The sequence below is a fragment of the Nipponia nippon genome, unplaced genomic scaffold (assembly GCF_047370975.1).
Source record: "Nipponia nippon isolate SJK-2023a ecotype South Korea unplaced genomic scaffold, ASM4737097v1 scaffold_13, whole genome shotgun sequence".
Classification (NCBI taxonomy): Eukaryota; Metazoa; Chordata; class Aves; order Pelecaniformes; family Threskiornithidae; genus Nipponia; species Nipponia nippon.
In genome coordinates this window covers 1,313,126-1,337,343 of record NW_028262324.1, presented here as the reverse complement: position 1 = coordinate 1,337,343, position 24,218 = coordinate 1,313,126, and the positions used below count along the sequence as shown (strand labels likewise).

Genomic DNA, 24,218 nt, shown 5'->3' with positions numbered 1-24,218 from the left:
GCGGTCAGGGACAGGGGACCTGGTGAGGTATGGGGCCAGCAGGGATCCATGTTGTGGACTCTGCTGGGCACAGAGCTGGACCTATGGCCATCCATAGGGGTTTCTGGGGTGAGGTAGGACCAGGACATATCTCCAGGTGGGGAATATGGGACAATACGTGTGTCAAGGGTGGGGAGGGACCAAGACGTATCTGGGGGCAACACACGGGAGCCAGACGTATCCAGGAAGATGTGGGACCAGGATGTGTGTTTGTGGAGGGCAAGTATCTCAGATCAGGGCCTCACAGACCTTCTTCCACCCACCCACCCACCCATCCATCCACCCACCCACCCACCCATCCATCCACCCACCCATCCACCCACCCACCCATCCATCCATCCATCCACCCACCCACACATCCATCCACCCACCCATCCATCTCTCTCTCTTACCATCTCAGCAGAGGATGCTGCTGCTCAGGCAGGGCAGCACACCAGTGGGTGTCCACAGATTCCTTGGGGAGAGGTTACAGGGGGACATCAGCGCTAAGGACAAGGCTGGGAGGGACAGGGACCCCGGTGGGGTAGTTTTCTGGTCTCCTGCCTATGACTGGACTTCAGAATCATCTGAACTGTCCTGGATGAAGGGGCTGTATCAAATGGAGCATGGGGACCGTATGGAGATCACTTGCACTGTATGGATCACGAGACCGATCTTGGCCACAGGGATGTTACCGACCATGGGGAGACCACAGGAAATCACACTGGCTGCACAGACCACATCAGAACAACAAGGACACCGCAGTAAGGCTACAAGGACTACGGACCACATAGATTGCCTGAAGACCACAAGGACATGGAGACTGCTTGGAACACGTGAAGATAAGAACATCTGTAGGACATGCTGCCTTGGGGCGAGCGTAGGACAAATTTCAGGGGATGCAGTGGGACGCCTCTTTGGAGAAGGCTCCTCACCTTCTTCCTTCTGCCACCTTGCTCCTCACCGCGATGGCGTGCAGGTCAGTGTTTCATGGCTTCAAGCTCTCCATCCCCATGAGCCTCAGAGCTGTGGTGGGACTGGGGACAGCCATGAGCATCTGCTACACATGCCAGAGCTGGGATGTTCCTCCTCTGTGGGGATGGAGATGGGCCCCCCAGCAGTGCCAGGGCCCACCGGCCAGCCAGGTGGGCCACACACGTGCTACCGCTGCACCAGGAGGATGGAGCCGGCTGTCCCACTGGAGTCCTGCGGCCCCTAGAGCTGGCAACTGTTACGTTAGGTGACAAAAAGCTCAGCTGCAGGCACACGGAGCATAGGCGAACCGGGTGAGGTGCAACTGCTCAGCAATGGTGATCTGTGACCAAGGAGTGATCTGGCATGGAAGGTGAGGATGCCCAAATGCAGAAAGGGTTAAACTGGCTGGGAGCAGGGATGCCGGGGACACCATTTCCCTTGCTGATGAGGGAAGAAGTGCAGCAGCCTGGTCGTCATGCAGTGCAATCGCTGGGGGGCCAGCTTTGGCCAGCAGAGCTGGCACGGGGGACAGCCCGCGCTCACAGGCTTGGTGCTTCGGTGCTGGTGCAAGTGTGTGTAAGGAGCTGGCTCCTGCCGCATCTTTTCAGACTCCCTGTAGAACCGCTTAGGTGGTAGGACTCTGCCCAAGGCATTGTTCATTAAAGCTTTAGATATTTAAGAATTGGTCGAGCCTGGGGGAGGCAAAGGGGGGGCTGGACAGGAGACGGGGCCAGAAGAGGTGCCCCGGGAAAGGAGAAGGCCACAGGGCACCCTGCTGCAAAACTCCTCCTACCCCACAGTATCTCCGAGGGAGACCCAAAGGGCTGAAGGGGGGAGAAAGAAAAGGGTAGGGAGGGTCTAGGGGGGACCACATGGAGCAGCCGACAGCCCTGGAGGAGTCCAGTGGCCGCTTCAGCAGGTCTTCGGATTCTTATTTGAGCTAAAAAGTGACTGCTACAACACAGAGGTCTTCCTGGACCTCTGAGAAAGGCCTGACAACGAATGGAGTAATAATGTATTCATGGTATAAAATAAAAAAGAGGAATATAGATCACAAGTAGATCTTATGCCCCTTCAGATGCCGGACACATCTCCACAGATGGGATTTGCGCAGCGTGCTCTGGGAAAATCCATCCGGGGTCCACGAACGCTGCAGGAAAGCGGGGTGCGCTCCTCCTGAGGGGATGTAAGATTCACTTGCTATCTGTAGTCCCCTTTTTATTCTGTCTTATTAAACCAGCTGTTTTATGATGCCACTTGTGGTTGGAGCTTTCTCACCGAGACTCAGAACGAGCCCTGCGGTGCCTCTTCTCCCCGCCCTGGTTGCAGAACATCACCCTGTTTCGCAAGGGCTGAGAGGAAGCCGTTTCCCCATCAAGTGACCGGAGCAGAGAAAGAGAAACAAAAGCTGCGATAGCTTCTCCTAAGGTTCGCAGGATCCCAAGCCCAGGTCGTCACGGGTGCCCAGCCCCGGGCAGGTGACTGGGACGCACTGGTTCCAGTTCAACCATCCCAGCCCTGCGATTGTGTCTGCAGGAATCCGAGCCGTGGGACAGAAGGTGGCTTGTGGCAACGAGGGCGTATCAGGACCCACAAGAAACCACAGTGCTCAGTGCCTCCGGCCAACGCCTTCCTCTGAAGAAGCCCTGCTTGAGCCAAGGACGGAGGGAGCCAGGAGGGACACAATGCTGCCCGTGACCCACGTGCTAGCCTTCGGTGAGTGCCAGAGGCTGTGTGGGCTCCCAGGGAGGGACGTGAGGCGTCCAGAAACTCCACGGCGATGTCACACGGCCGTTTCTCTCGCAGGTGCTTGGCTGGCGGCACAGAGCGAGGCTACGCCAAGTGAGTATCATGAGGTGGACGGGGAGTTTGGACACGTGGGCCCCACCCATCTCCCAGGGCTCTTCCCCACGCACAGAACAAAACTCGCCCTTGTGTGGAGATGGGGCCTGGAGCCGGCCCCGGGCTCGCCGCAGGGCGGCCGGGCGCTGGGGACTCCCCATCTGTCTGGCAGCATCTCTCTCCCTGTGCAGGTGCCCCCACAATCTCCATCTTCCTGAAGCCGCCTGGGGTGATCCCACCAGGAGGCTCCACCACCATCTGCTGCGTTTGCCAGTGTGGCAATGGGAACTTCGTGCTGTATAAGGGCGGCCACTGGATCCGTACCCTGGAGCTGCGTGGCAGCAGGGCCGAGTTCTCCATCTCTAATGCCACCAAAAAGGATGAAGGTGGCTACAGCTGCCATTACGTGGATGGAGGCACTGTGCTGGCTCGCAGTGAAACCGTGGAGGTCAGGGTGAAAGGTGAGGGATGCGCGGGCTCAGCCGCCCCACGGGCAGGCGGGGATGCACGTAGCCGCTTGCCTTCCCCGTCCCCATGATGGGCAGGGTTTTTCCCCTCTCCTCTGGCTTGGAGAGGTGGGGACCATCCTCACCCCTGCCTGAGCCAGGCGGTGGGGTCACGGAGATCCTGGTGGCTCCCGGCACCGTGTCAAGGCACTGCACACTTTCTCATGCCCTCTCCTCTCCCCACAGAGTTCCGTCTCCCCAGACCTGTCCTCTCTGTCCTGCCTGGGCATGAGGTGGCCGCAGGAGCTTACGTGGCTTTCCGTTGCACCATCGCGCACGCCAGCGCTGGCTGTTTCCTGTACCTGGAGGGCCAGGTCGAAGCCACCTTACTCCCAAAGGGACAAGGTGATTTCAACCTCTCCCGCATGCATAAAGGCAATGAGGGCCGCTACAGCTGCCAGTGTTTCACCGGCGGTGCTCCGTTGGAATGGTCTGCTGTCAGCAAGACCCTGGATTTGGTGGTGAGAGGTGAGACGTCCCCCAGCCACATCGTGCTGGTCACTTCCTCCCTGGCATCTGCCACGTCCTGGGGGAACTAGAAAAGAGGATGTGAGGGAGGAAAGCAGCTGTAATAAGGGTTCAAGCAGAGGATTACAGCGTTCTTCAGATGTATTTGAGCCTTGCCAGCCCCTCACAGACCCTACAGGTGACCTATAGACCTTATAGACACAGGGCTGCCAGGCCATCGGGGTGGGGCAAGGGTCAGGGTATGCCTGTGCCTGCACCTACCCGCCCCGGGGACAGCCGCGGGGCTCCTCACAGCCCAGCGGCACCGGCCGGCCGGCAGTGGCAGCTGAGGGCCAGCTCCATGGTCCTGCTCTCCTCCCCGTCTGTGGTGCCACCGGGCGGGGTGACAGGTCAGAGGCTGCGGGCAGGGGTGTCCCGGGGGCAGGGACGCGGGAGGTAGAGCCGACAGGCGCCCTTGGGGCTCCCTGTGAGCTTCCCTTTGCCCCTCTTTAGCCCGGGGGCTCCCCAGCGTGTCCACACGTGTCCCTTTGCCTTGGGAGCCCCATGTGTGCCCCCTCCGTCCCCTTGGGTCCCCTGTAGCCCCCGTGGGACTCCCAGGGTGGGACTCCCGGGGGGGGTCCTCCCAGGGGCCCCCGCTGACTGTCCCTCCCTCTCCCCCGCAGATTACACCCGGTGCAACACGGTGCGCCTGGCCCTGGGGGCCGCGGTCCTGGTCCTGCTGGGGCTGATCGTGGCGGAGGCCCTGTGCAGCCGCCGCCATGGGCCCCACTAGGCCAGGGCTCAGCTCCCCGCTGAGGAGCCAGCCGCACTGCCCCGGCCGCCGGGCCGGAGGAGCCGCCGCACTGCCCGCCACTGGGACCAGTACGGGAGCACTGGGAGACCCCCCGGCGACTCGGCGTGGGATAAATACCCCGCCCTGGTGTGTCCATGTGTCCCTGTGACCGGTCCCCAGCAAGGACAAGCGCCTTTCCCCGGGGGAGCAGCAGGGCTCAATAACCAGTCTCCAGCTGCGCAGGCTTCCATTGCTCACATTCGTTTATTATTTTAAAACACTGACGAAACACATCACACCATGATCTATATATATAAATTTACTTTTATACAGATATAAATTTATATATATAGGACCTTTAAACCTCTGTATACTCAGGACACAAAGTTCCAGAAGAGCTTCACTGGCTACAACAAAAGTATTTTGTATTTTTGTTATGAAAACACAAAGAGGAGGTGCGAATATCAAAAAACGCGGAAAAAAGAAATTAAAAACAAGTGCAAAATGAACGAAAGTGCAAAAAAGCTTTTGTTATCATCACCGCGCTCCTTCCATACTGCACCCCCCTGTTCACCCCTCCAAGGACGGGGAGCCTGGGCCCCGGGGCGGGCTGGGGGCAGGGAGCGTGGCTGCAGCCCCCCGGCCTGGCCCTCTCCGCTGTGCCGAGGGGTCCCCTCCCGGAGGTTACGGAGCGAGGAGCAGCAGCGGCCAGGTCACATCCCCCTCCTCCGCTCCAACGCCCCTCATTGCGCTCACGGCCCCAGATTTGCCTCTGCAGGTGGCCGCTGCCCCAAGCCCTCACCCCTCCTAGACAACTTGGAAGGTTTCTTTCTTTTCAAAAAGTGCTTGCGATCGACACGGAAATCAGCGGAGGAAGGCAGAGCTGGGTGCTGGCGAGGCAGGCATGGCCGCCCTCCTCGCTGAGCTTCAGGCTGGCTGCTCTCACTGAACTGGAGACCTTGGCCTCGCACCGTCACGACGCTGCCCGTTCCCACCAGGAAGGGGGAACACCTTCCCGAGGGGCTCCAACTGCTCCCACGCACCCGGAGCCACCTGCGGACCAGCCGCCCCAGAAGACAACCCGTGCCCCAGGCTGGAGCAGGTGGTGGGACATCCCCCCTGGCTCCAGCTAAGCCCCACCAATGCCATCTGCAGCAGCAGGGGCAGGAATGACAGGAGCGCAGGCTTAGCGGCTTCCACTCGACAAAATATTTGACTTGAAAAATTCTTCATTGACTTAGAAATTTCAGCTGCAGTCACATCTCTCAGAAAGAACCCAGAGAGGAAGTTGTGGGCCAGACTCAGCGCCGTTGTCCTCTCCGGCTTCTTAGTGACGCGGCAGTGGACATCCCTGTGAGGAGCTTGGTCGGGCAAGGGGGGAAGGATGAAAAACTTTGGTGCTTCTGCCTTGGTCACCGCTGCCCCTGGTGCTCCCTGAGGGGGGACTCCCCGTCAGCGCTCTGTAGAGATGGATGACCTGCCAAGGCCAGGGCCGCAGCAAACCTTCCTTCCCCTGCCTTCCCTGCTGGGACCAGAGAGTACTTCTGCTGACGGCAGACACATCGCCCAAGACGCTGGGACCAGAGCCTGCTGCCTCCACAGCCACAGAGACCACCACACTGAAACAGCGACACAGCAACAGTAGGGGAAGCGGCGTCGTGGTGCTTCCACAAACACCCATCCACATGTACACACACAGCGCTTTGGGCTTGGTTTGGTTTTCAAGGAAACAAGAAGGTTGAGTTTTAACAGTAAATAGCCCTTGACCATCTACAAACCCCGTAACTCTCTCACCCAGATGAATCCAGCAGCTTTGCACCCAAAGGGCCGGGTCGGCCCGAGAGGCTGATGAACCGATGCTCAGGACAGCAGGGAACCGCGTGCGACAGAGCCTGGCGTCTCGCACCACGCTGCCGGGGGGCCGCCCTTCCTGGCGGCTGCTCCCTGCGCGGAGCTCGGACCCAGCAGAGACCCGGGATCCAGCTCTGCAGCCAGACCCCCCCAGCCAAGGGGCAGCACCTTGGCGGCCTCTCCAGTTTGCGTCTGCTCTCTTAGAGGGAGGTCAGAAGAGCCCAGGCAAGGCCGTACCCCACAGGCAGAGCCTCCCGCTGATGCCCGTGGCTGGCACAGCCCGGAGCGTGCACCTCTGCCTGTTTTGCTGGTGCCCAGGCAGAGCACAGCTTGATGGCACCCAACAGCAGGGCAAGAGCCGACAGTGTTGGTTGTACCCAGTCTTGTGGACCAGCCACGGCTTGGCTCATGGCTCCTCTTCCCCTTCTGCAGGGATCTTCTGAGCTCACCACCACCTCAGCTCTCCAGGGCTCTCCATCCTTCACGCCAGTTTCAGATCTGACACCCGGGTAGCAACTCCTCTCCCAGCACCCAGGGACTGCGCCGAGTCCCTGCCCCAGCAGGAGGAATGACTTGGCGCGAGGGAACGGGGCAGACGAGAACAGGATGCTTTCACAAGATGTCTCCTTCTAAGCTGAATAACCACGTCCTGTGCAAGGGAGCCGTCTCATTCCAGACCGCAGCTGGAGAGGTCTCGGCACCCTTCGCACAGAGTCCCACAGCTGAAGGTCCCAGGGCTCCTCCTCTTCTTGCCCAGCACGCGGCGGCCCAGGAGACTCCCCACCAACCGAAGAGACCGACTTCAGGACCATTTACTGCAGATCAAGGGTGACCCGAGGAGTGACAGTGGGACCAGGGACACAGCTGTTCCTCCCCACTCCCCCTCTTGCACAGCTGGCCGCACCGCAGTGCTTGAAGAGATGGAAGAAAATAAAAAAGGAAAGGAGAGGGAGAGCTGCCTAAATCAAACCCAAGCATTGAGAAAACAAATACACAGACTAGTTGCAAGTCCTGCGTGAAGAGCAAGCAGCAGACGTTTCAAGAGCAGGTCAAACGTGACCCCAAATATTCAATAACAAAGAGTCAAAATGCTACATTTCCATGGGAAGCCTAGAACAGATTGACCCAGGTGGGATGGCGGCTCCCAAGGCAGTGCTGCTCCAAGATACATTGCTGGTGCGCTTGCTAAGATCCCTTCATCCCTGTCTGTGGGCGCTGGGAAAGAGGGAAAAATTGTTTTGCTACTGATATGTCATCCTTGGGAATGGGAAAGGAAGTCGACATGGGACTCGAATCGCATCACTGCGGACTACGGAGAGCCCTTGGGGCAGGCGGCCGCCCTCCAGCACTGCCCCACCACTGCCCCACCAGCAGCCGCGGCAGGCGTGCACGGAAGGGCGACAGGCCACGGCGAGAGCAGCGTGGGTGCTGCCAGGGGACACAGGGACCACCAGAAGCTGCCTGGGACTCTGCCAGGACCCCCAGCCACGCTGGCTTTCCTAGTTCTGGAGTCCTAGCCTCCTCAGCCTCTCCTCCATCGCAAGGACAGCGCTACATGGGCATTCCCAAAGTGCCTGCAGCCTTGTTGAAAGGGCGCTATGTTACTAAAGGACAGAAAGAAATCAGTGAACTGCTGAATTTCTTTTAGCTCTGCAGGTAAGGAACCCAGGGACAGCAGAAGATCCTGGGACTTCAGACAGCAAAACCCGGGGGCCTCGCGAGGGCAAAAAAGGGGGAGAAGGAGGCTTGGTGGGATCGAGCCAGCCAACTCCGGAACACCTTCAGAAGTGAGCCGTGGATCTGCCTCCAGAGGAACGGATGCTTCTTGTCCTCGGCAGCTGTCTCCACTCTAGAAAGCGCCTTGCTCCTAATACGTGAAGCAAAGAGGGCCCGACTCTCCTTTGCAGAGGATTTTTTGATTGCTGCAAGGGGAACAAGTTAACCAAGCATCCTTTCTCCCAGAGACGTACCCGCCAAGACAGCCTGAAGCGCAAGAAGAAATGGAGCTTGTCCTGCACCCACCCAGCCCTGGCCCCGTGGGGCCCCGGGCTGTGGCACTGCAGCGAAGAGGAATAAAGCAGAGGCGCCGGCCGTGGGCAGAGCGGCAGCCCGGCCACGCTGCTCCCTGGCAGGGGCACGAGGTGGGCCGCTGGCTCCCAGCGCGGTGAAGGGGCAAAGCTAAGTCATCATCTGGACTCAAACGGGAAAGTCAAAAGAACGCAGAGAAAAAGGCAAAGTGAGCAGAAGCTCCTTGAGAGCGTCCCTTGGAAGTGATGTTAGCACAAGCCCCCTCAGAGGAACACATTGGGGGGGGGAATCTCTCTCAGCTGCTGAGCAAAGCCAGGACCAGCCTTTAAACGGGTGCAAGCACGTCCGCGGGCAGTCAGTCCCTTCCCTTAGCCGGGTGACTTGAGTGGTGGCCTCGGCACTCAGCTGCGACACCCTCCGCACTGCTCCCCCGTCCCTCAACGCGCCCCCCCCGGATCGGCGCAGTCACGGCGGGACACGGGGGGCGGCTGTCGCGCTAAGACAGGCTAGTCCCACATCCACCCTCCGTCCCTGCAGCCGCCCCCGAGGCTTGGGGTCAGCCTGTGCCCAGCGCCGGAGGGGAGGGGCAGCACGGAGCGGAGGGGAGAGGACGGGAGATGGACTGGTGGGAGCGGAGATGCGGCATCCGAGAGGACATGAGCAGGACATGACAAGCTGCGGTCGGTCGGGGGGAGTCTCTGTCCTGATCAGACAGTTTGGCAGCACCGGTGCTGAGGGAGGGTCCAGATCGGGCCAAGAAAAGTCACTTTAAGGTGTCATCAGCGTTCTTGAACATGAGGATGGCATTGTAGATCTTGAGTGCCGGGCCCAGCTTGACACTCATAATCTTGACGATGTCAGCCTGTGTCAGCAAGAGGAATGCCTCGCCATCGATCATCTGGAGAGGAGAACAGGGACAAAGGCACTCACCGAAAACCCAGGCTGTGACTTCCTAGGGACAGCCAGCACGGGCACAACCCGGGGACGTGCACAGCCGCACTCGCCCTCAGCCAGGTGCCACAGATGATCCCAGGGAGCAGGGCACCCACAGGGCTCCCATGCTGCCCCAGACAAGCCAGAGCTGGGAGCTTGCGCGCCCAGGAACGGGGCAGAGAGGGGCAAAGCCCTTCCAGGGGCTGCCCCAGGAGCTCACGCTGCGGCCGGCCCAGGCTTCCGCACCAGGGCGCAACAGGTGCGGCACACAGCCAGCAGGCAACCGGCTCTGGGCAAACACGCATCCGTTCCCTGCTCCAGGTCCCGGCATGCGTGGAGGCTGCCTCCAGCTCAGCTTTGCGCGCCTGAGCACCCTTAAAGCACAGGAGCCATTTACTAACAGGCTGGGACACTTGCTGTACCCAGCGTGCGCAGGACCAGCCTGCCCCAGGTGCACTGCACGCGTCGGAAAGCAGCCCCTCTGCACGTCTGTCCACAGAGGGGTCCGCAAACGATGAAGCTGACGGACAGACAGCAACGCCAGCGAACTGCTGTGCTGGCGAGAGGATGCGGGCGGGGAGGGACGAACGGGTGAGGAGTAAGCAGCTTTCCTCCGGAGGGGATGGTGCTACTGAGGCTGCAGCACCATCCTCCTCCCGCTCCCCCAGCCTAGCCTCCCCAGAGGGGCCCTCCCTCACCCGTGCCGGTAGAGCAGGGCAGCACAGCTCCCTTGGGTCAGCATCTCCCCTCCCACCACCCCATCTGCGCAGGCAGATAGCTGCGCCCTCAAATGCAGCGGGGCTGCGGCCCCCAGGCTGCAGGGAGGGCCACTGCCCGGTGCTGGGCGTGCTCGCAGCATTCAGCACCAATGCGATGCAGTAAGGCCGCTGGCCAGTTCCTCCCTGCCCCGCTGGCAAACGGCTGTCCCTGGCCACCCGCACTCATCCTCCAGCCCTTCTCACCTCATCCTTGAAGAGCTTGGCTTGGTCCTCGCAACCCGTCAGAGTCTGAACAAAGCTAAAGACCTTGGAATAAATGGAGAAAAACGTCAAGACAGAAGCAATGTTTCTGGCTGGAGACCTGCCCTGAGCCCACATCCTCACCTCCACAGCGCCCTGTAAGGTAACGCGTGGCTGACAGGGCGGAGGCTGCAGTTGCGGCACCCTCCCGTGCCTAGAGATCACCCTTGCCCAGGGCGGGGGTGCTGGCCTCCTCCAGCCCCAGAGCAGCAAATGCTACAGCAGCTTCATCTCCAACAAGGCGTCTCCAGCAGAGCGAGACGATTCCCGCTGAGGGGCACACAGGAGGGTAACGGAGAAACGGGGCAGGGCTGGCTGCTGGGGCTGCCGCCAGACTTCCAGCCACCCAGGCCTTCAGAGGGGCCAGTGCAGGTGCCCGAGAAAGTGAACGATGGTGACAGTGAAGAATCTGAGGTAAAGATTTCTCTTTCAGAGAAACAGGGAAGTGACATCTTATCTGCAGAGTCTATGGTTTAATTTTTTAGCTTGGCAAAGATGAAACTGATTTGTTTGGAAAACTGTAACATGCTAAATGAAGAGACCGCTGTTTGCCTTCCCCTGCCTGCCCTGGGCTAGCGTCCCATTCAAGCTAAGCGAGAACCTGGTAGTTCCGCATGCGCTTCCCAGCAGCTGCCATCAGGGCTCCCGTCTGGCAGCAGTCCACACGGCACCCCACAAGCGCGTCCAGCGGACCGCCTTCTCACTAGCCCAGGGAAGCGGCCGCTGAAGCACCTCCATGCCTGGTGCACGCACCGTGGTGCTGCACAGCCAGGTAGGGTGCTCCCAGCCGTGCCAGTGGGCTAGGAGCCAGCGTCCAGTCTTCAAAACCATCTTACCTCATCAATGGTCCACTTGGCCACTGTAGTTGCTGTGATGCCAGCCACCCCCGGCAGGAGTTTGCAGTGCTGCTCCCAGCAGAGCGACAGGGAGCGGTCGGGGTGGGCAGACAGGGCAGACATGAAGAGCGACTGGTGCATATTGTCTGAAGCAATAGCTGCCAATAAAAATGCAAGATGTGATACAAGGTAGAAGGACGAGAACATCCCATCCCATCCTATCCTACGAGCCTTGGGGAAGGCCCCGTTCGGGGGAGGGCCCAGGCCTGGCAGGAGATGGTCTCATGGGTCCAGGTATCAAGAGCTAGTGGTTGCCCCTTGAATTAACAGGATATCAGTGTATCCAAGTGTTTGGTTTGGTGGGACTGGGGATGGCAGGGGAAGAAGTTTAGAAACAAGCTTGGCTTTGCCTTGTTCTCACCACCTTCAATGACTCATTTTCCACACTCAACTAGATTTCAATGTCAAATTTCACACCAGAATGCCATCCCATGTCCTTCAGTTCATCTCACATTTTTAGCAAAGCTTTTCCCTTGCTCTCTGCTCCAAGGAGTCAAGGATGGCTCCCAAGAAGAGATGCTCCTCATTCACCCCCAGCGCTGGGGTAGGCAGCAGGTAAAATGGATACTGGCTGGAATAAATGTCAGTCATCGTCTTATGTCAGTCGTCAGAACTAAATGCCAAGCAAACTGTTCAGCATCAGTCTCTGTGCTGCAGCAATAATTTGGCACTTCACAACCACACTGATATTTTGGGGCACGGCAGCCACAGGATGAAGGCACAGCATCCCTGTCTGAAGAGGACAAAGCGCCAGGGAAAACGCACTGCCATAGAGAGAGGATCCTAATTCCCTGCCCTAAAGCACTCAAAGATTCACGGTCATAAACCAAGAGACACGACGAGGGACCTAGCAGAGCTCTGGTAAGAGGCAGGGACGTTCCTTGTCAGATGGTCAACTCTGGCAGTCAACCACAAGCTCCTCACTGGTGCCGACCTGCGTGAGGTCTGCCCGAGTGAGCCAAGGGGGACCTGCCTCCAACAGCCACCACCCCAGCTCCTCGAGCCTTGCCCCTGCCAGGACACCGCGGCAGAGGACGGCACTTACTCTGGAAGTCTTCCTGCTGGATCTTCCGGTACTTTGGAGGTCGCCCTCTAAAGAGACAGGAAGACTGATTTCCAACTGGGTTGGGACTGGCCCGAGGGCCCTCCTCCACACCGCACAGAGCAATGCCGTGGCAGCGGGAGCAAGGATTACCCCTTGGACCCTGACCCAAAGGGCTGACAGCTAAAGACACAAAACGCGGGAAGAGAAACCAAGAGAGGTGCCCAACAGAGCTGGAAGGACAAACGCCAGCTGCCAGCAACCGTGCTCCCCCGCGGTCGAGGAGCCTCTCCGGCTTGGCCATCCCTGCCAGGGACGGCAGCTGCGGCACAGGAGCCCTGCGCTGCTGCACGGGGCTCACCGGGCTCGCCCCTACCTCCCGTGGTGCCGAGATTTCTTTCGCTGAGGGAAGCCAATCAGGTTCCTCTTGCGAGTTGAGGCCTCGGTGTCAGACAAGTCCGCCTTAAGCCTGCCCTGGTTCTTCTCTGCCAGCGGGCACCCTGAGAGGCAGTAATGGGCCGTGAATCTCCCAGTCACATGTCCTGACCCGTCGCAACCCGGCGTGGGGCACTTCCTAGAGAACAGAGGGGAGGCAAGTGTTGGACCCGGCTCAGAGCAGCACGGGGGGGCGAGCCAGCAGGGCCACCCCTCCGCCCCCGAGCACGGGAAGCCGCAGCCCTGGCCACGGAAAGCAGAGTAAAGACGTGCTGAACAAATTCCCGCGGCGAGGGCGCTGGGTGCATGGGCAGGGCACAGCCAGTCCCTGCAGGTACAAACACCCGTCCCACCTTCACCGCTGCCATCACAGCGACCCTCAGCAAGTCACCACAGTGCTGATCAAGCAGGTCACTGGGCTTCACACGTCGCCATCTTCCCTTCCTTGCCCCCACAGGCAACCAGACTCGCCTCAGTGAGGCGGAAGCAAGCGTCACGAACGTGGCCAATAGAGAAATCCCTGGGAGCCAGATGTGCCTTCCCCGTCCTCACGGATGCTCCACCATACTCACACCTCTTGACGCCAGCCTGCCATGCTGGCGTCAGCACTACACCGTGCCTGCTTTCCCCTGGAAAAGGTCAGGCAAGCGGCTGCCTGAGCTGCGGGAGATGCACTGTTCCTCCTCAGGACTTCCCAGCTCCCAGCCTCACAGTGAAAGGCATCCATGAGGGGTGGGAGGAACATCGTCCTCCAAGCTGGTACCAGTGAACAGCATCTTAGAGCCACTGTCCCCTATGTAGGCCATATCTCCCCACAGGTAGATGGGCACGTACGGCACCCCCAGGAGCTCTGGGTGCTGCAGGACAGGTGCAGAGTAGGAGCTCACAGGAGTAACACTAGCCACGGGCTCCAGGCTGCCTTGGGGCCTGGCCTGGGGAGAGCAAGGGCAGCAGAGCCCTAAGCAGGGAGCAGAGCCAGGCGTGGGGTGGGTGCAGGGAAGGGCTGGTTGCTGGTGGGGTGGCAGGTGCGGAGGAGCAGAGGAAGGGCCAGCACGGGCCGGCAGGGAAGCTGTGCCCTCAGAGCCGCGCTGGGGAGCTCACCTGTGGTGAAAGCTGTACTTGGAGCTCTTGGTGTGAGGGATGCTCTTACAGCCCAGGGTTGGGCAGCCCCCGTGGGCAGAGGAGGCTGGTTCCTTTGGCCCTAGACCAGGAGGAGAAACAGGAGAGAGACTGTCACAGCTGCAGCCCCAGGCAGAGGCAGGGCTCTGGGCTCCCTGCCTGCACCAAACAGGGAGGGCTTTTCCAACTGACACCTCCACGGAACAGCCCTTCCTCCCTGCCCATCCTCGGCCAGCACCCGCCCTCCCGTTTCTGTGCATGGGCAGGTGGCGGTGACAGCGGGGATCTGACACGCTTGGGCCCTGGTACGAGGGACTGACCCCGGCGCAGGACTTACTGAGAGGAGGCTGCAGTGGGTGCCCCGTTTTTGAGCACCAGCCTATAGGGTGGATGTCCGGATGATCCGCATCAATCCAGAAATCATAGACGTGGCTCCAGCCATCAAAATGGATCTGGGGAGACAAGCAGAGAGGTCACCCTTCAAACCTCAGGGCACCTCCCTGAGCAGCTCTGGAGCTCTCCAAGCTGACAGCAAGCAGCAGGGGAGAGCTGAACTGCAGCACAAGGAGCCAGGCACTGGAACCTGACGTCCTCCACACGGTGTGCTTCCATAGAGCTCCACACCCTTTGCCACTGCAACTGGCAGCGAGTTGGGAAGGGCAGGAGCAAGCTAGCACAGTGCCTGGACACAGGCTCAGCATCGAGACTCCAGCACCCACCTTTATCCTGTGATCTTCCACATCCTCCACACTGGCCACTCGGATGAAGGAAGGAGTCCTCCTGTCCACTGCCTCCAGCTTCATGTTGACCAGGAAGCCGTGGGGTGGGCGCTGGGGCCAGGAAGAACCCGGGTCAGCGGGGAGCAGGGCCGTGCTTCGGGCTCCCGCGCTCCTCGGCAGCTTTCCCAGCAGCGTGCGCTCCTCAAGCCCAGCTCCCAGCCCTGGCCTGTCCGGGTAAGAGCCATCCCAGCTCACAGTGGCAACAGCAGAGAGTGGGGACAGGCCAGGAGCTGTGTTTTAACAAGATGGGAAAGCTGTGCCCAAGGGAAGGTCTCTAAGAGACACATTTTGGGCATCTATATTGCAGCCGCACTTGGCTGGTCACAGCTGCTGTTGCTGCAGTTGGAGACAACAACTATCAAGCAAGCCTAAACAATTTCCCATCACCCAGCTCCTGCCTAGATGACGGGATGGTCATACTTCCCATTTTTCCCAGTTTTGAACTATTTGCCCAGGATAGCCCTGACTTCTGAACCTTGAGCGTAGATCCGAACCCCAGGCCTGTGGCAGGAGCATACTGAACATCACTTGACTTTTCATAAAAGCCAAGACCTGACAGTGGAGAAAACCCGCATTCCTGCCCAGGCACAGCGGAGCAGATGATGTGGCACTCACCACTTTAAAGGCCCAAGCCGGGACAGCAGATGCTCCGGTTTCCTTTAAGTACTTTTCCCAGGTGAAGTTGTCAGGGTCAGGATAATCTAGAAGGGGGAAGATGCAGAAGGTGAGACGTGCCTGCAGGAAGACGGCAAGCACCCCAGAACGTCCTACAGCCTTGAAGGACCAATCAAGTCTATGCCAGGCACATAGGAGCGCGAGAGACATCAAGAAGTGCTACTAATTTCTCATGGACCATGAAATCCAGGGTACAAGGAAGCAGAAACATCTGCACAGGCAGCTCAGGTCCTCCTCGTGTCTCCGCTCGGCCTGACACAACCAGCATGCCGCACCTGAACACGCGTACAGGAGCCTCGGCAGGAGCATGCTGCCTCCCTGGCTGTGGCCTTGCCAAAGAAAACAGCCTGGGCCTGCAGACAAGCAAGGGCCGTGGGGTTTGCGCCCCCAGGCTCCCCGTGCCACCCTGGGAAGCCTGTCCCCAACGGGGTGCGCCAGGTGAAGGCTGCGCTCCCAGGCCACCGACTCACCTTGAGGAGGTGTGAGGGGTTTGCCGTGCTCCTGACACCATCCAACCGGGTGGATGTACGGACTGCTGGGGTCACACCTAGAAAACACACCCCAACTCTTACACAGGGCTGAGATACCCGACTCATCACCGCCAGACAGCACGGGCTGCGGGGGCCCAGCGCAGGCCACTTGGCAGCACCCCCCAGGCCTGCACCACCAGCAAAAGCCCCTGCAGAAGCCGAGGTGCTGTACAGCACCCCTGTCCCCGAGGGACCCAGGGGACCACAGGCCCTGGCAAGGCACAGGCTAGAGCAGGGGGACTCTGGCTGAGAGGGGCAGGACGTGAGCACGCCCCAGGTGCCAGCCCTGCCGCCGAGCTGCGCGGGGAACAGCAACCCTTTGCCACGACCGGGGAGACAGGCCGTGCCTGTCAGAGCTCGGAGCGGTGAGACCTGAGCCATCGGGGGGGCTCGTGTCCTGGTGACGGCTCCCAGTCGGTCACAGCACACGCCGGTGCTGCTGCTCTGCAGGTCTGCCCTGGGACAGAGCAGGCAGCTACCCAGCACCAGCGAGCGAGGAGCAGCCGGGGACAGAAACCACTGCAGCCCCACAGCTCCTCGGGGCGAGAAGTAAGAGAAGGTCAGAGGGCTCCAGCAATGAAGGGAACAGTTGCTCTCAGGACCCTAATTGTGCTAACTGGCCATTTTAATCAACCTTAACCGGCCCCAGCTGGGACACCTCCCCACCCCGGCCACAATCCCCTGCCCACAGATGCAGGAGCTCCTTTTAAGATCAGGCCTTCGGTCTCTGCATTGCAGGTAGCCCCGTCTCCCAGTGGGTTTCAGGGCAAGCCCACAGCAGGCGATCACGCCTGTCTTTCCCCACGTGAACTACAGGGCCACGGCAATGTCCCAGGAGGTGACAAGGAACAGGTAAAGGGTTGTCCCCCAGCACCGTGACCCTCTGCCTCACTGGACCACTGGTGGCCTGTCTGCAGCAGCGTGCTGGGATTGTCCCATGCTCTCCCGAGCGCCCCGTCACTCTTGCTGAAGCAGTGGCAGGGTGTCTCTCCAGCACTGGCACCCCAGGAGCCTCTGTGAACTTACCAGTAGTCATAAGTATCATCCCAGTTGTCAAAGTGCACCAAAAAGCGATTGTCCACCACATCGGTCACTGTGGCAACACAGATCAGGGAAGGGTTCATGCGGTCCACAGCTTCGAGCTTCATGCCCACCTCAAAGCCCGGGGAAGCCTCGTGCTGGGAGGAGAGAGGGACAGGGTTCTTTCAGAGCTGCAGTCCCAGCGCCCTCCTCACCACTTCCCTTGCCTCCTGCAAGGAGGCACTTGCCCAAACCCTCCCAAAACCAGGCCCTCCCTGGCCTGCAGGCAGGCCCAGGACCACTTAGGATCCCAGGCAGGCAGTGCCCCTGCTGTGCATGCAGGAAAAGAGGCAGAGGCTAAGTAACTCAGCTTGGCCACGCAAAGAAAGAGGAAAAGAAATCTTCAGCCCCTCGGGATCTTCTATACGCAGTAACCTCCAAGAGAAAAACAGCCTCCAACTTACACCGATTCAGATTTTGTCACAAAACACTTGTTTGCAGTCACGCTCCTCCAGTGTTAGCAGCAACCAGCGCCCCAGGCTGGGCAGGAGGAGCTGGGATGGGGCCCTTCATCCTACCACGCCTTTATTGCTTGGATCCAAAATCTGTGCAAAACGCTGCATCACACATGCTAACGGGATTGTTGCAACAACGAACAGGAGGGTTTAGACACAATAAATAATTTGGAAAGGCTGATTTATCAGTAGGTTGAGTTTCCTCTGCAGCTGACAAAGAAACCATCAGCATTTTGCCCTCCGCCACATTCCCACTTTCCTTACCCCAGCTGCCATGTGAAAAACAAAGGCAGAGACAGAAACAACGAAGACACAAAACGGAGACAAAAGAATTATACTTAGGAAACATTAACTGAGGGGTTTTGGCAAAACAACTGTTGAGAGCAGCAGTTACTTCTCCTCACCAGTCCTTTTGCAACAGATTTAACTGTCCGTGAGACCGACCTGGATGAAACAGTGAATCGGACCACCGCCAATTCTGGGGACACCAAACCACTGTCCAAGCTACAGACCCTCAGCAGCAAAGCGTGCCGCATCTCCCTGAGCAACGCCAGCAGCACACTCTCCTGGCCCTCTGCGCTGTGGGCTTGAGAAACACAGGGTGGAGAGAGAAAAGCCTGGCACTGGCAGAGGCATTCTGCTCAGCCGGAGGGGAAGAGGTCACCCCTGGACCCGCAGGCTCTGCCAGGAAGGAGAAGCTGCTACTCACAGTGTTTCGGACCATGAAGAGGTGCTTTGGAGCCGCCTGAGCCTTTGTTATCTTCAGGTAGTTTGTCCAGCTGAATTCTTCTTCCTTATAACCTACAACCCCTCAGGAAGAGAAACGAGAGCAGCACGTTCAGAGAGCAGTCAGGAGGTCGCGAGGCCGAGCCCGGCCAGCCCCGAGCAGCCCTCACGCTGCCAGGCGTGCCCTGCCGTGGGCGGACGGGGTCTACAGCAGCCCTGGGAAAGGCAAAGCCCGTGGCTCAGGCCCAAGGGCTGATTTTGAAGGGGTGCTTGGCAACGTTAGCAGTGGAGCAGCAATCCAGAGCTCAGCTCCTGCCTGGAAGGGCAGCTCAGTCCCACCTGCCCTGGGGCACAGCTGCTGGCTCCAGCCTGGCACTGGGACATCCAGGGTGACCGGGTTTTGCCCCAAAATGGGAGCGAGTACAATTTTTAGTGCGATGGGTGCCTGAAAGGTTGTCCTGTGGAACTGCCCTGGCACAGCAGCATCCCCTCCCAGGCCCCATGGAGCCACCCTGTCCCCATCTCCAGCTCTGTGTTTGGGGGCCCACTACTCGCCCCCCTCCTTCAACAGCACCCACAGAGACTCGCTAACTCCTTACCTTTTGGGGGCTGGAGTTTGTGCCCCGTCTCCTCAAACCAGCCAGCGGGGTGGATGTCGGGGGAGTCAGCATTCAGCCAGAAATCATGGCACTCAGAGTAGCCGTCAAAGTGGAGGCGCATCCGGTAACCACACACCTACCAGCAGGGAGGGCAGGGAAAGGGAAGGACCATGGAAACCTCCTGCTGTCCCCGCCCGAGCGTCGCGCGCACCTCCCCTCCCACCCACGATCTCAGGATACCACTTAGGGAAGCCAAGAGTCAATCACAGGCCAGCGCCCAAATCGGGAGGGACAGGCCAGTCCCAAAGGTGTCCAGCATGGAACAAGGTAAGCGCAAGGCCACCACAAGCCCGGCCTAAGAAGGGAGGTTCAGGCTAGTGTGTGCGATGCCATGGTGGGGCACCTTGCTGGGTCCAGCAAGTGCAAGGATTCCCTTTTCTGCAGCTGGGGGAGACGCTGGCGCAGGGATTTTGGCTAAATGCCACGCTGCGTTGGTGAAATCTCTCCAGCAGCAAGAACAGCAGCCGCTGCGGTATGGCTGATCTCCCCGGGGAGCGCTGCGAGGCAAGGCCGGTTGGGCTGCCACGTGGCTGAGCAGAGAGCCCCACAGACAGAGGGCCTCCGCGGACATGAGGAAGAGCAGCGAGATGCCTCCGCACCCTCTATCTCGAGGGCTCAGACCTGTCTGCGGGGCATCAGCTCGAAGATAAGAAGCCGTTGCCCTCACCACAGCCTCTCCCCCCATGGCCCTGCTGTGTCAGGGTGACGGAGAGACCAGCCAGGCTGGGGCACGACAGCCGCTCCACAGCACTGGCTCCTGCCCCCACGAACTGGAAGGAAACTCCCCGTTTGCTTGACCGAGGTGCTGGAGCGCCAGCTCATCTCGCGCAGCGACAGGCAGGCGAGGGCCCAAAGCCCGTCTCCTCCTCGCGCCAGCCGGCAGCGCCTCCCCTCCCGCAGAGCCTCCCGCTGCGGGGCTGCGAGGAGGAACCAAGGAAGACGGGAACCGGAGGCGCCTTACCTCAGCCACTGTCAGGATAAAGTACATAGATGGGTGCTGCGGATCGATCCCCTCCAGCTTCATCCCCACTTTAAAGCCATTCTTGTGCTGGGAAGCTACTTGGTACTGGAAACAAAAATTAAACTACAATGTAAAAAACGGCACAGGTAGTTGGGTCTAGAACCATCCCAAGGAGCAACCATCAGGCAACGGGAGCTGCTGGGACCAGGAGATTGTGGGCCACAGGTTACGTTGTCGTCCAAATTTGAATTCTTTTCCCGCAGAAAAACACATTCTTCCACCTCCTTGCGGGTTTGCATCTCTTGCTCCTCGCAGGGCAGGGTGTCCCTGGGCTAACAGCCGCAGCCAGGGACAGGGGGGCATGGGCCTGGCTGCTCTTGCCCCCTGGCAATCGGACGCCTGGGAGCAGGGGTGCAGCGCAGCAACGTGGCCGCAGGAGAGCCCATGCCTGGCTTCGAGGAAGGGCTGGAAGGGCTCCACCACCCTGCCAGAGCCACAGGGGTGTCCCAGGCAAACGTGGGGTGCTTGGATGGGGGACAGCACCCTGCTGGGGAGTGGGACTCGGGGCAAATCAAAACTGGAGGCTGGCTGGTCACCTCCAGGTGAAGATGGGAGCTTGCCTATCGCTCAGAGTCCCGCAAAATAGGGAAGCAAGGAAGAGAGGAGAAGGAGGAAGGGTGGGAAAAAAAAGGGAAAGAAAAGAGAAGATGAAAGAGGGAAAAAGACAGGAAAATCCCAACTCACATCCTGGAAGAGATCTAAAGGGGCAGCGACAGCTTTCTGCTCCTCCAAGTAGGACGCCCAAGACCAGCCTTCTTTCTTCTCCTCACTGGCACCTGAGCGCAGCACAAACGCACACACAAGAGGCGCTGCTGAGGGTCCGCTCCAGCCTCCGTCCCTGCCTGCCTCGGCGCAGCGCGGAGGGCAGGCGAGCGCACGGGTCCCGCTGGGGCTGCATCCTGCTCTCACGCACAGTCCTGCATCCCTGCAAAGCTCAGCACCATCCTACCACAGCCCCTTCTCCAGCAAACCTGGCCAGCTGTCCGAGGAGGGACAGAGCCAAGAGGCCCCCTCTCACACAGGTCCCCTGACCCGAACGTCCTCTGCCGCTGCACGATGCTGCGATAAGGACCTAAGGAGCCCAGGGGACCAGTCATCCTGTGCAAAGCGGCAGGACACCTCTGCAAGCAGTCCTCCTCCAGCCAGTATATCCAAAATGGCCACAGCACTGATGCATTTGGGGCAGCCAGCAGGATCCATCCAGAGGTCTGGGAATCGCTCCCAGCTGCAAGGGGCTGCCGGCCAGTCAAACCAGCAGCGGGCTCACCTCCCGCTGCCGCTCCAAAGGCACCAGCTCTGCTATCCTCTGCTCTGAGACAACCACCTGAGCCCCCCTTGGCACACCAGGGCCACCCTGATGCCCTCATTTACCCTTATGGTATTCACGAAAAGACGACAGCATCGTCTCTTCGCAGGCAGGGAGGTGATCCTTCAGGCCTCCGACCCCTTTGGGAAGGCCACAAAGGCCTTGCCCGAGGCACACGAGACACAGCCCAAGTCTCTTGCTCTCCAGCCACTTTCTCTCCCCGCTTCGTAGCTCCTGAAGGGACTCCAGGAGTGCTGTGCTGAGCCCAGCACCGAGTAATTCACAGCTCCAGGCCAGCCATGGCAGACAGCCCGGCGCAGGGCAGGCCAGAAATGCAGGGGAAAAACAGACCAACTCCTTCCTCCCTTGGGCTTAGGGGAAGTGGAGATGGAAAAAATAGGAACTTGCAGAAGAAATTAAAGCCGAGCTTCAGTGAGCAAGGTTACTAACCTAGATGCTTCGCTAATACTTAAGAGGGACTAACACCTTTATTGTTCTTTAGGACATAGAGAAAAGTGGCAGACATGCTTGGGGAATCCGTAAGTACAAGCTCTGCACTTCTGGAGAACGACAAATACACCTGGAGACAGAGCGTACACTGACTCTACTGCACTGAAGCATCCAGGTGTGTATTTTGTTTGCTGATGTAATTCTAAAATAAAATAAAATGCTGAAATATCAAGGCTCAGCACTGCTTACTTGTATGCAGCAGGGAAGGTTACAAGCTCAGGGCTCAGACTGTAGAGAAAAGGACCTGGTAAGCGAGCATGAGGTCCCTTTTCAATAGTGGTTAACTCAGTGTAACATCAGGGTTAACAACACCTGGCCCCTGCTACCGTCCCTACATTTGGCTACGGAGAGGAGTACGAAGCTGGAACAGTTTCATTTTAAAATTACTTTGAGCATGACCTTTCACTATTCAAAGACAAAAGGTTTCCCATAAATGTTTATTTTCAGTATTTTCCCAAGTTTTCCTTCCCCCTCGCCCCCATCGCACTGCAGGGAAACAACCAAACAAGCGAACACTGCATCTCTCAGCTCATCCCCTTTCCCTCTGTGTCAACAGCTCTGCGTTTGAGATCTCCTCTGATAACAGTCCAGGAATGGATCCCCACAAGATGAGACAACCCCAAATCACCCAGCTTCAGCGGCACCAGACCTACAGGAGCAGCTCCCAAACTTGTGAGCTCCCAATCACGTGAGGGACGTACCCCATAAGACCGTCCAAAACAGGGGGCAAAGCCAGACGTGGCGCAGAGTCACGTTATTGCTCAGGATAGTGCCTCTCGGAGCGAGCACGGTATCCACGAGCAAGTAATAAATTCAGCTCCCAAGGGGAGGGACCAGAAGGCACTGTACAGTACGGCCCAATGCCTGAAGAAGACACAGCCGTATCTGTAAGGGCGCGCCCTTCCCATGGAGAGACAGAGAGGAAAGGAGAGAAATGGAAAGAGACAGAGAGAGCAGGATCAAGCAAGCAGAGGAGCTTACAAGCCTTCAGGAACATGTACCCGTGCGTTGCACTGGGTGTTTGACTCTGCTGGAGCACCACAATGCTGGCCCAGCCCCGCAGCCCCACAGCAGGACCCCACAGCTGTGGCGGGAGCGCTCACCCCACCGCCTGCCCAGCCCTCCATACCATGCTGGCTCCCGTTCCACGCATCAGGCTCCGGATTGCTGATGGCAGGGTCTCCGCCAGAGTTTTTCCTCTCTTCCTGCTTCTCCTCCTAGACGTTAGAGCAGACAAAACAGAAACCCATCACGTTGGAGGTCTGCACAGAGGTTTATGCTGCGTTTGTGCCCTCACACCGGTGCCAAAGGCCATGCTGTGCCTCTGCAATGTCCGTGACTTGACTGATGCTTGGCCCAGAAACGGGCCGCCAGGAGGATGTGACAATGGGAGCCCGAGGGGGATTTTGGCGCTGAGTGGTAGCAATCACACCTGGAGCAGATCTGCTACAGCCAGGGCTGGCAAGCAGAGCTTCCTTACCCCCTGCCCAGGATACACGGCACACAGACAGACAGGCTCTTACTTCAACGCTTACTTCGGTGGCCCAGACTCAAGAGAGCAGTTGAGAGCGCTCAATACCTACAGCCCCATCTGGACGTGCCTAGCACTGCCCAAGGCGCTCGGCACGCCAAACAGCCAGCCCGGTGTCTAGAAGCCCTGATGCTCCACACATTTGAGTCTTTTTGGCATCGATGGCCAACAGGTTACCCCTTCGACACACAGCTGACGTGGCACCGAAAAGCACCCCTGAGAAGTGCGCACACCTGCCGTGCACGCAGGGGCGGCCCTCCCTGCCCTCTTCCTACCATTTGCTCAGATTCATATTCTTCCTCCGAAGGGCTCTGGTAGTCCTTCCTCTTTCGTTTCTTCACCGGCTTGAGGATTTCGGTGGCATTGGTGCTGCTGGCAGAGTTTTCCACAATGACGGACCTGCACGGAGGAAGGGAGAGTAAACCACTGCGGCGCAGTACGTGGCAGTGGCTGGGGTGTCGGTAAGGGAGTGGCTGCTGGAGAATCACCGTCACCCCATTTCTTACTCGCACACGCTCCCATCCCTCCTGACTAATGAACGCGCCCCTCTTAGGGCACAAGTTGGCAGGAGGTACCCCAGGGTACAGACCAGAATCACCCTCACACGCCTGGGTGTCAGAAAACCGAACGCAGGGATGGATCAAAAGCAATCTAGTCTCGTAGCAGGGCTCTAAGCTGCACCAGAGTCACACAGAGACGCTGGGAAACAAGTCCCAGGAGTCACACGTCAGTAAGCAGAGGGGCTGGAAATGCCCTCCTGACCCACGCCTCCCGCTGCTGCTCCGCCTGGAAGCACCCACTGCAGCAACCTCTGCCGCAGCCCTGCTCCAGCAGACATGTGTTTATGAGGCCACAAATTGGGCAGGAGAAAATCTGGCTCCTGGGCTTCCCGCTGTCCCCTGGGACAAGTCTTCATCCCGCCACGCTGCAGCCAGGGCACTCTGCCTACAGGGAAGAGGGAAACAAGTGGGGTCCCCAGCACCTGCCGGGGACAGATCCCTTGCTGGGGCATGTGGACGGCAGACAGACAGACGGATATGGC

General features: G+C 59.1%; 2 protein-coding genes across 13 annotated transcripts in view; one reads left to right on the top strand and one right to left on the bottom strand.

The window, feature by feature from the left end:
* Positions 1–396: 396 nt before the first annotated feature.
* LOC104020001 (osteoclast-associated immunoglobulin-like receptor) lies at positions 397–8,191 on the top strand. 2 transcript variants are annotated; one of them, XM_087749408.1, is made up of 6 exons: positions 397–1,363; positions 2,234–2,709; positions 2,800–2,835; positions 3,027–3,296; positions 3,528–3,809; positions 4,472–8,191. In XM_087749408.1, the coding sequence occupies exons 2-6, from the start codon at positions 2,679–2,681 to the stop codon at positions 4,579–4,581; spliced, it is 729 nt and encodes a 242-aa protein (XP_087605534.1). In that variant the 5' UTR covers positions 397–1,363; positions 2,234–2,678; the 3' UTR covers positions 4,582–8,191. The 2 variants fall into 2 exon arrangements, with proteins under 2 accessions (XP_087605534.1, XP_009471639.1); XM_009473364.2 differs by lacking the exon at positions 397–1,363 and having other exon boundaries at positions 2,403–2,443; positions 2,530–2,709.
* Positions 8,192–8,327: 136 nt separating this feature from the next.
* Positions 8,328–24,218, bottom strand: part of L3MBTL1 (L3MBTL histone methyl-lysine binding protein 1) — a 27,191-nt gene continuing 11,300 nt past the window's right edge. For 6 of the 11 annotated variants that reach the window (XR_015702859.1, XR_015702857.1, XR_015702863.1 and 3 more), the window contains exons 7-23: positions 23,452–23,575; positions 22,775–22,862; positions 20,514–20,605; positions 19,770–19,874; positions 18,749–18,884; positions 18,133–18,233; positions 16,915–17,066; positions 15,829–15,905; positions 15,299–15,384; positions 14,624–14,734; positions 14,242–14,356; positions 13,887–13,986; positions 12,727–12,924; positions 12,354–12,400; positions 11,249–11,406; positions 10,497–10,821; positions 10,351–10,418 (exon numbers count right to left, since the gene is read on the bottom strand). Coding sequence is in view for 2 of the 11 variants with exons in the window: in XM_087749403.1 (XP_087605529.1) it covers positions 9,224–9,358; positions 10,356–10,418; positions 11,249–11,406; positions 12,354–12,400; positions 12,727–12,924; positions 13,887–13,986; positions 14,242–14,356; positions 14,624–14,734; positions 15,299–15,384; positions 15,829–15,905; positions 16,915–17,066; positions 18,133–18,233; positions 18,749–18,884; positions 19,770–19,874; positions 20,514–20,605; positions 22,775–22,862; positions 23,452–23,575 (1,888 nt within the window). In the remaining 9 variants the exon portion in view is untranslated. Of the gene's footprint in view, positions 9,359–10,350; positions 10,419–10,496; positions 10,822–11,248; positions 11,407–11,760; positions 11,880–12,353; positions 12,401–12,726; positions 12,925–13,886; positions 13,987–14,241; positions 14,357–14,623; positions 14,735–15,298; positions 15,385–15,828; positions 15,906–16,914; positions 17,067–18,132; positions 18,234–18,748; positions 18,885–19,769; positions 19,875–20,513; positions 20,606–22,774; positions 22,863–23,451; positions 23,576–23,985; positions 24,122–24,218 lie in introns of those variants that run through there. The other 5 variants (XR_015702864.1, XM_009473307.2, XM_087749403.1 and 2 more) reach the window with 5 other exon arrangements.

Coding starts and splice junctions, on each gene's coding strand:
- LOC104020001 (XM_087749408.1), top strand. CDS start 2,679: ATGCTGCCCGTGACCCACGTGCTAGCCTTCG. Junction 2,710..2,799: donor GACCCACGTGCTAGCCTTCG/GTGAGTGCCAGA, acceptor TTTCTCTCGCAG/GTGCTTGGCTGGCGGCACAG. Junction 2,836..3,026: donor ACAGAGCGAGGCTACGCCAA/GTGAGTATCATG, acceptor CTCCCTGTGCAG/GTGCCCCCACAATCTCCATC.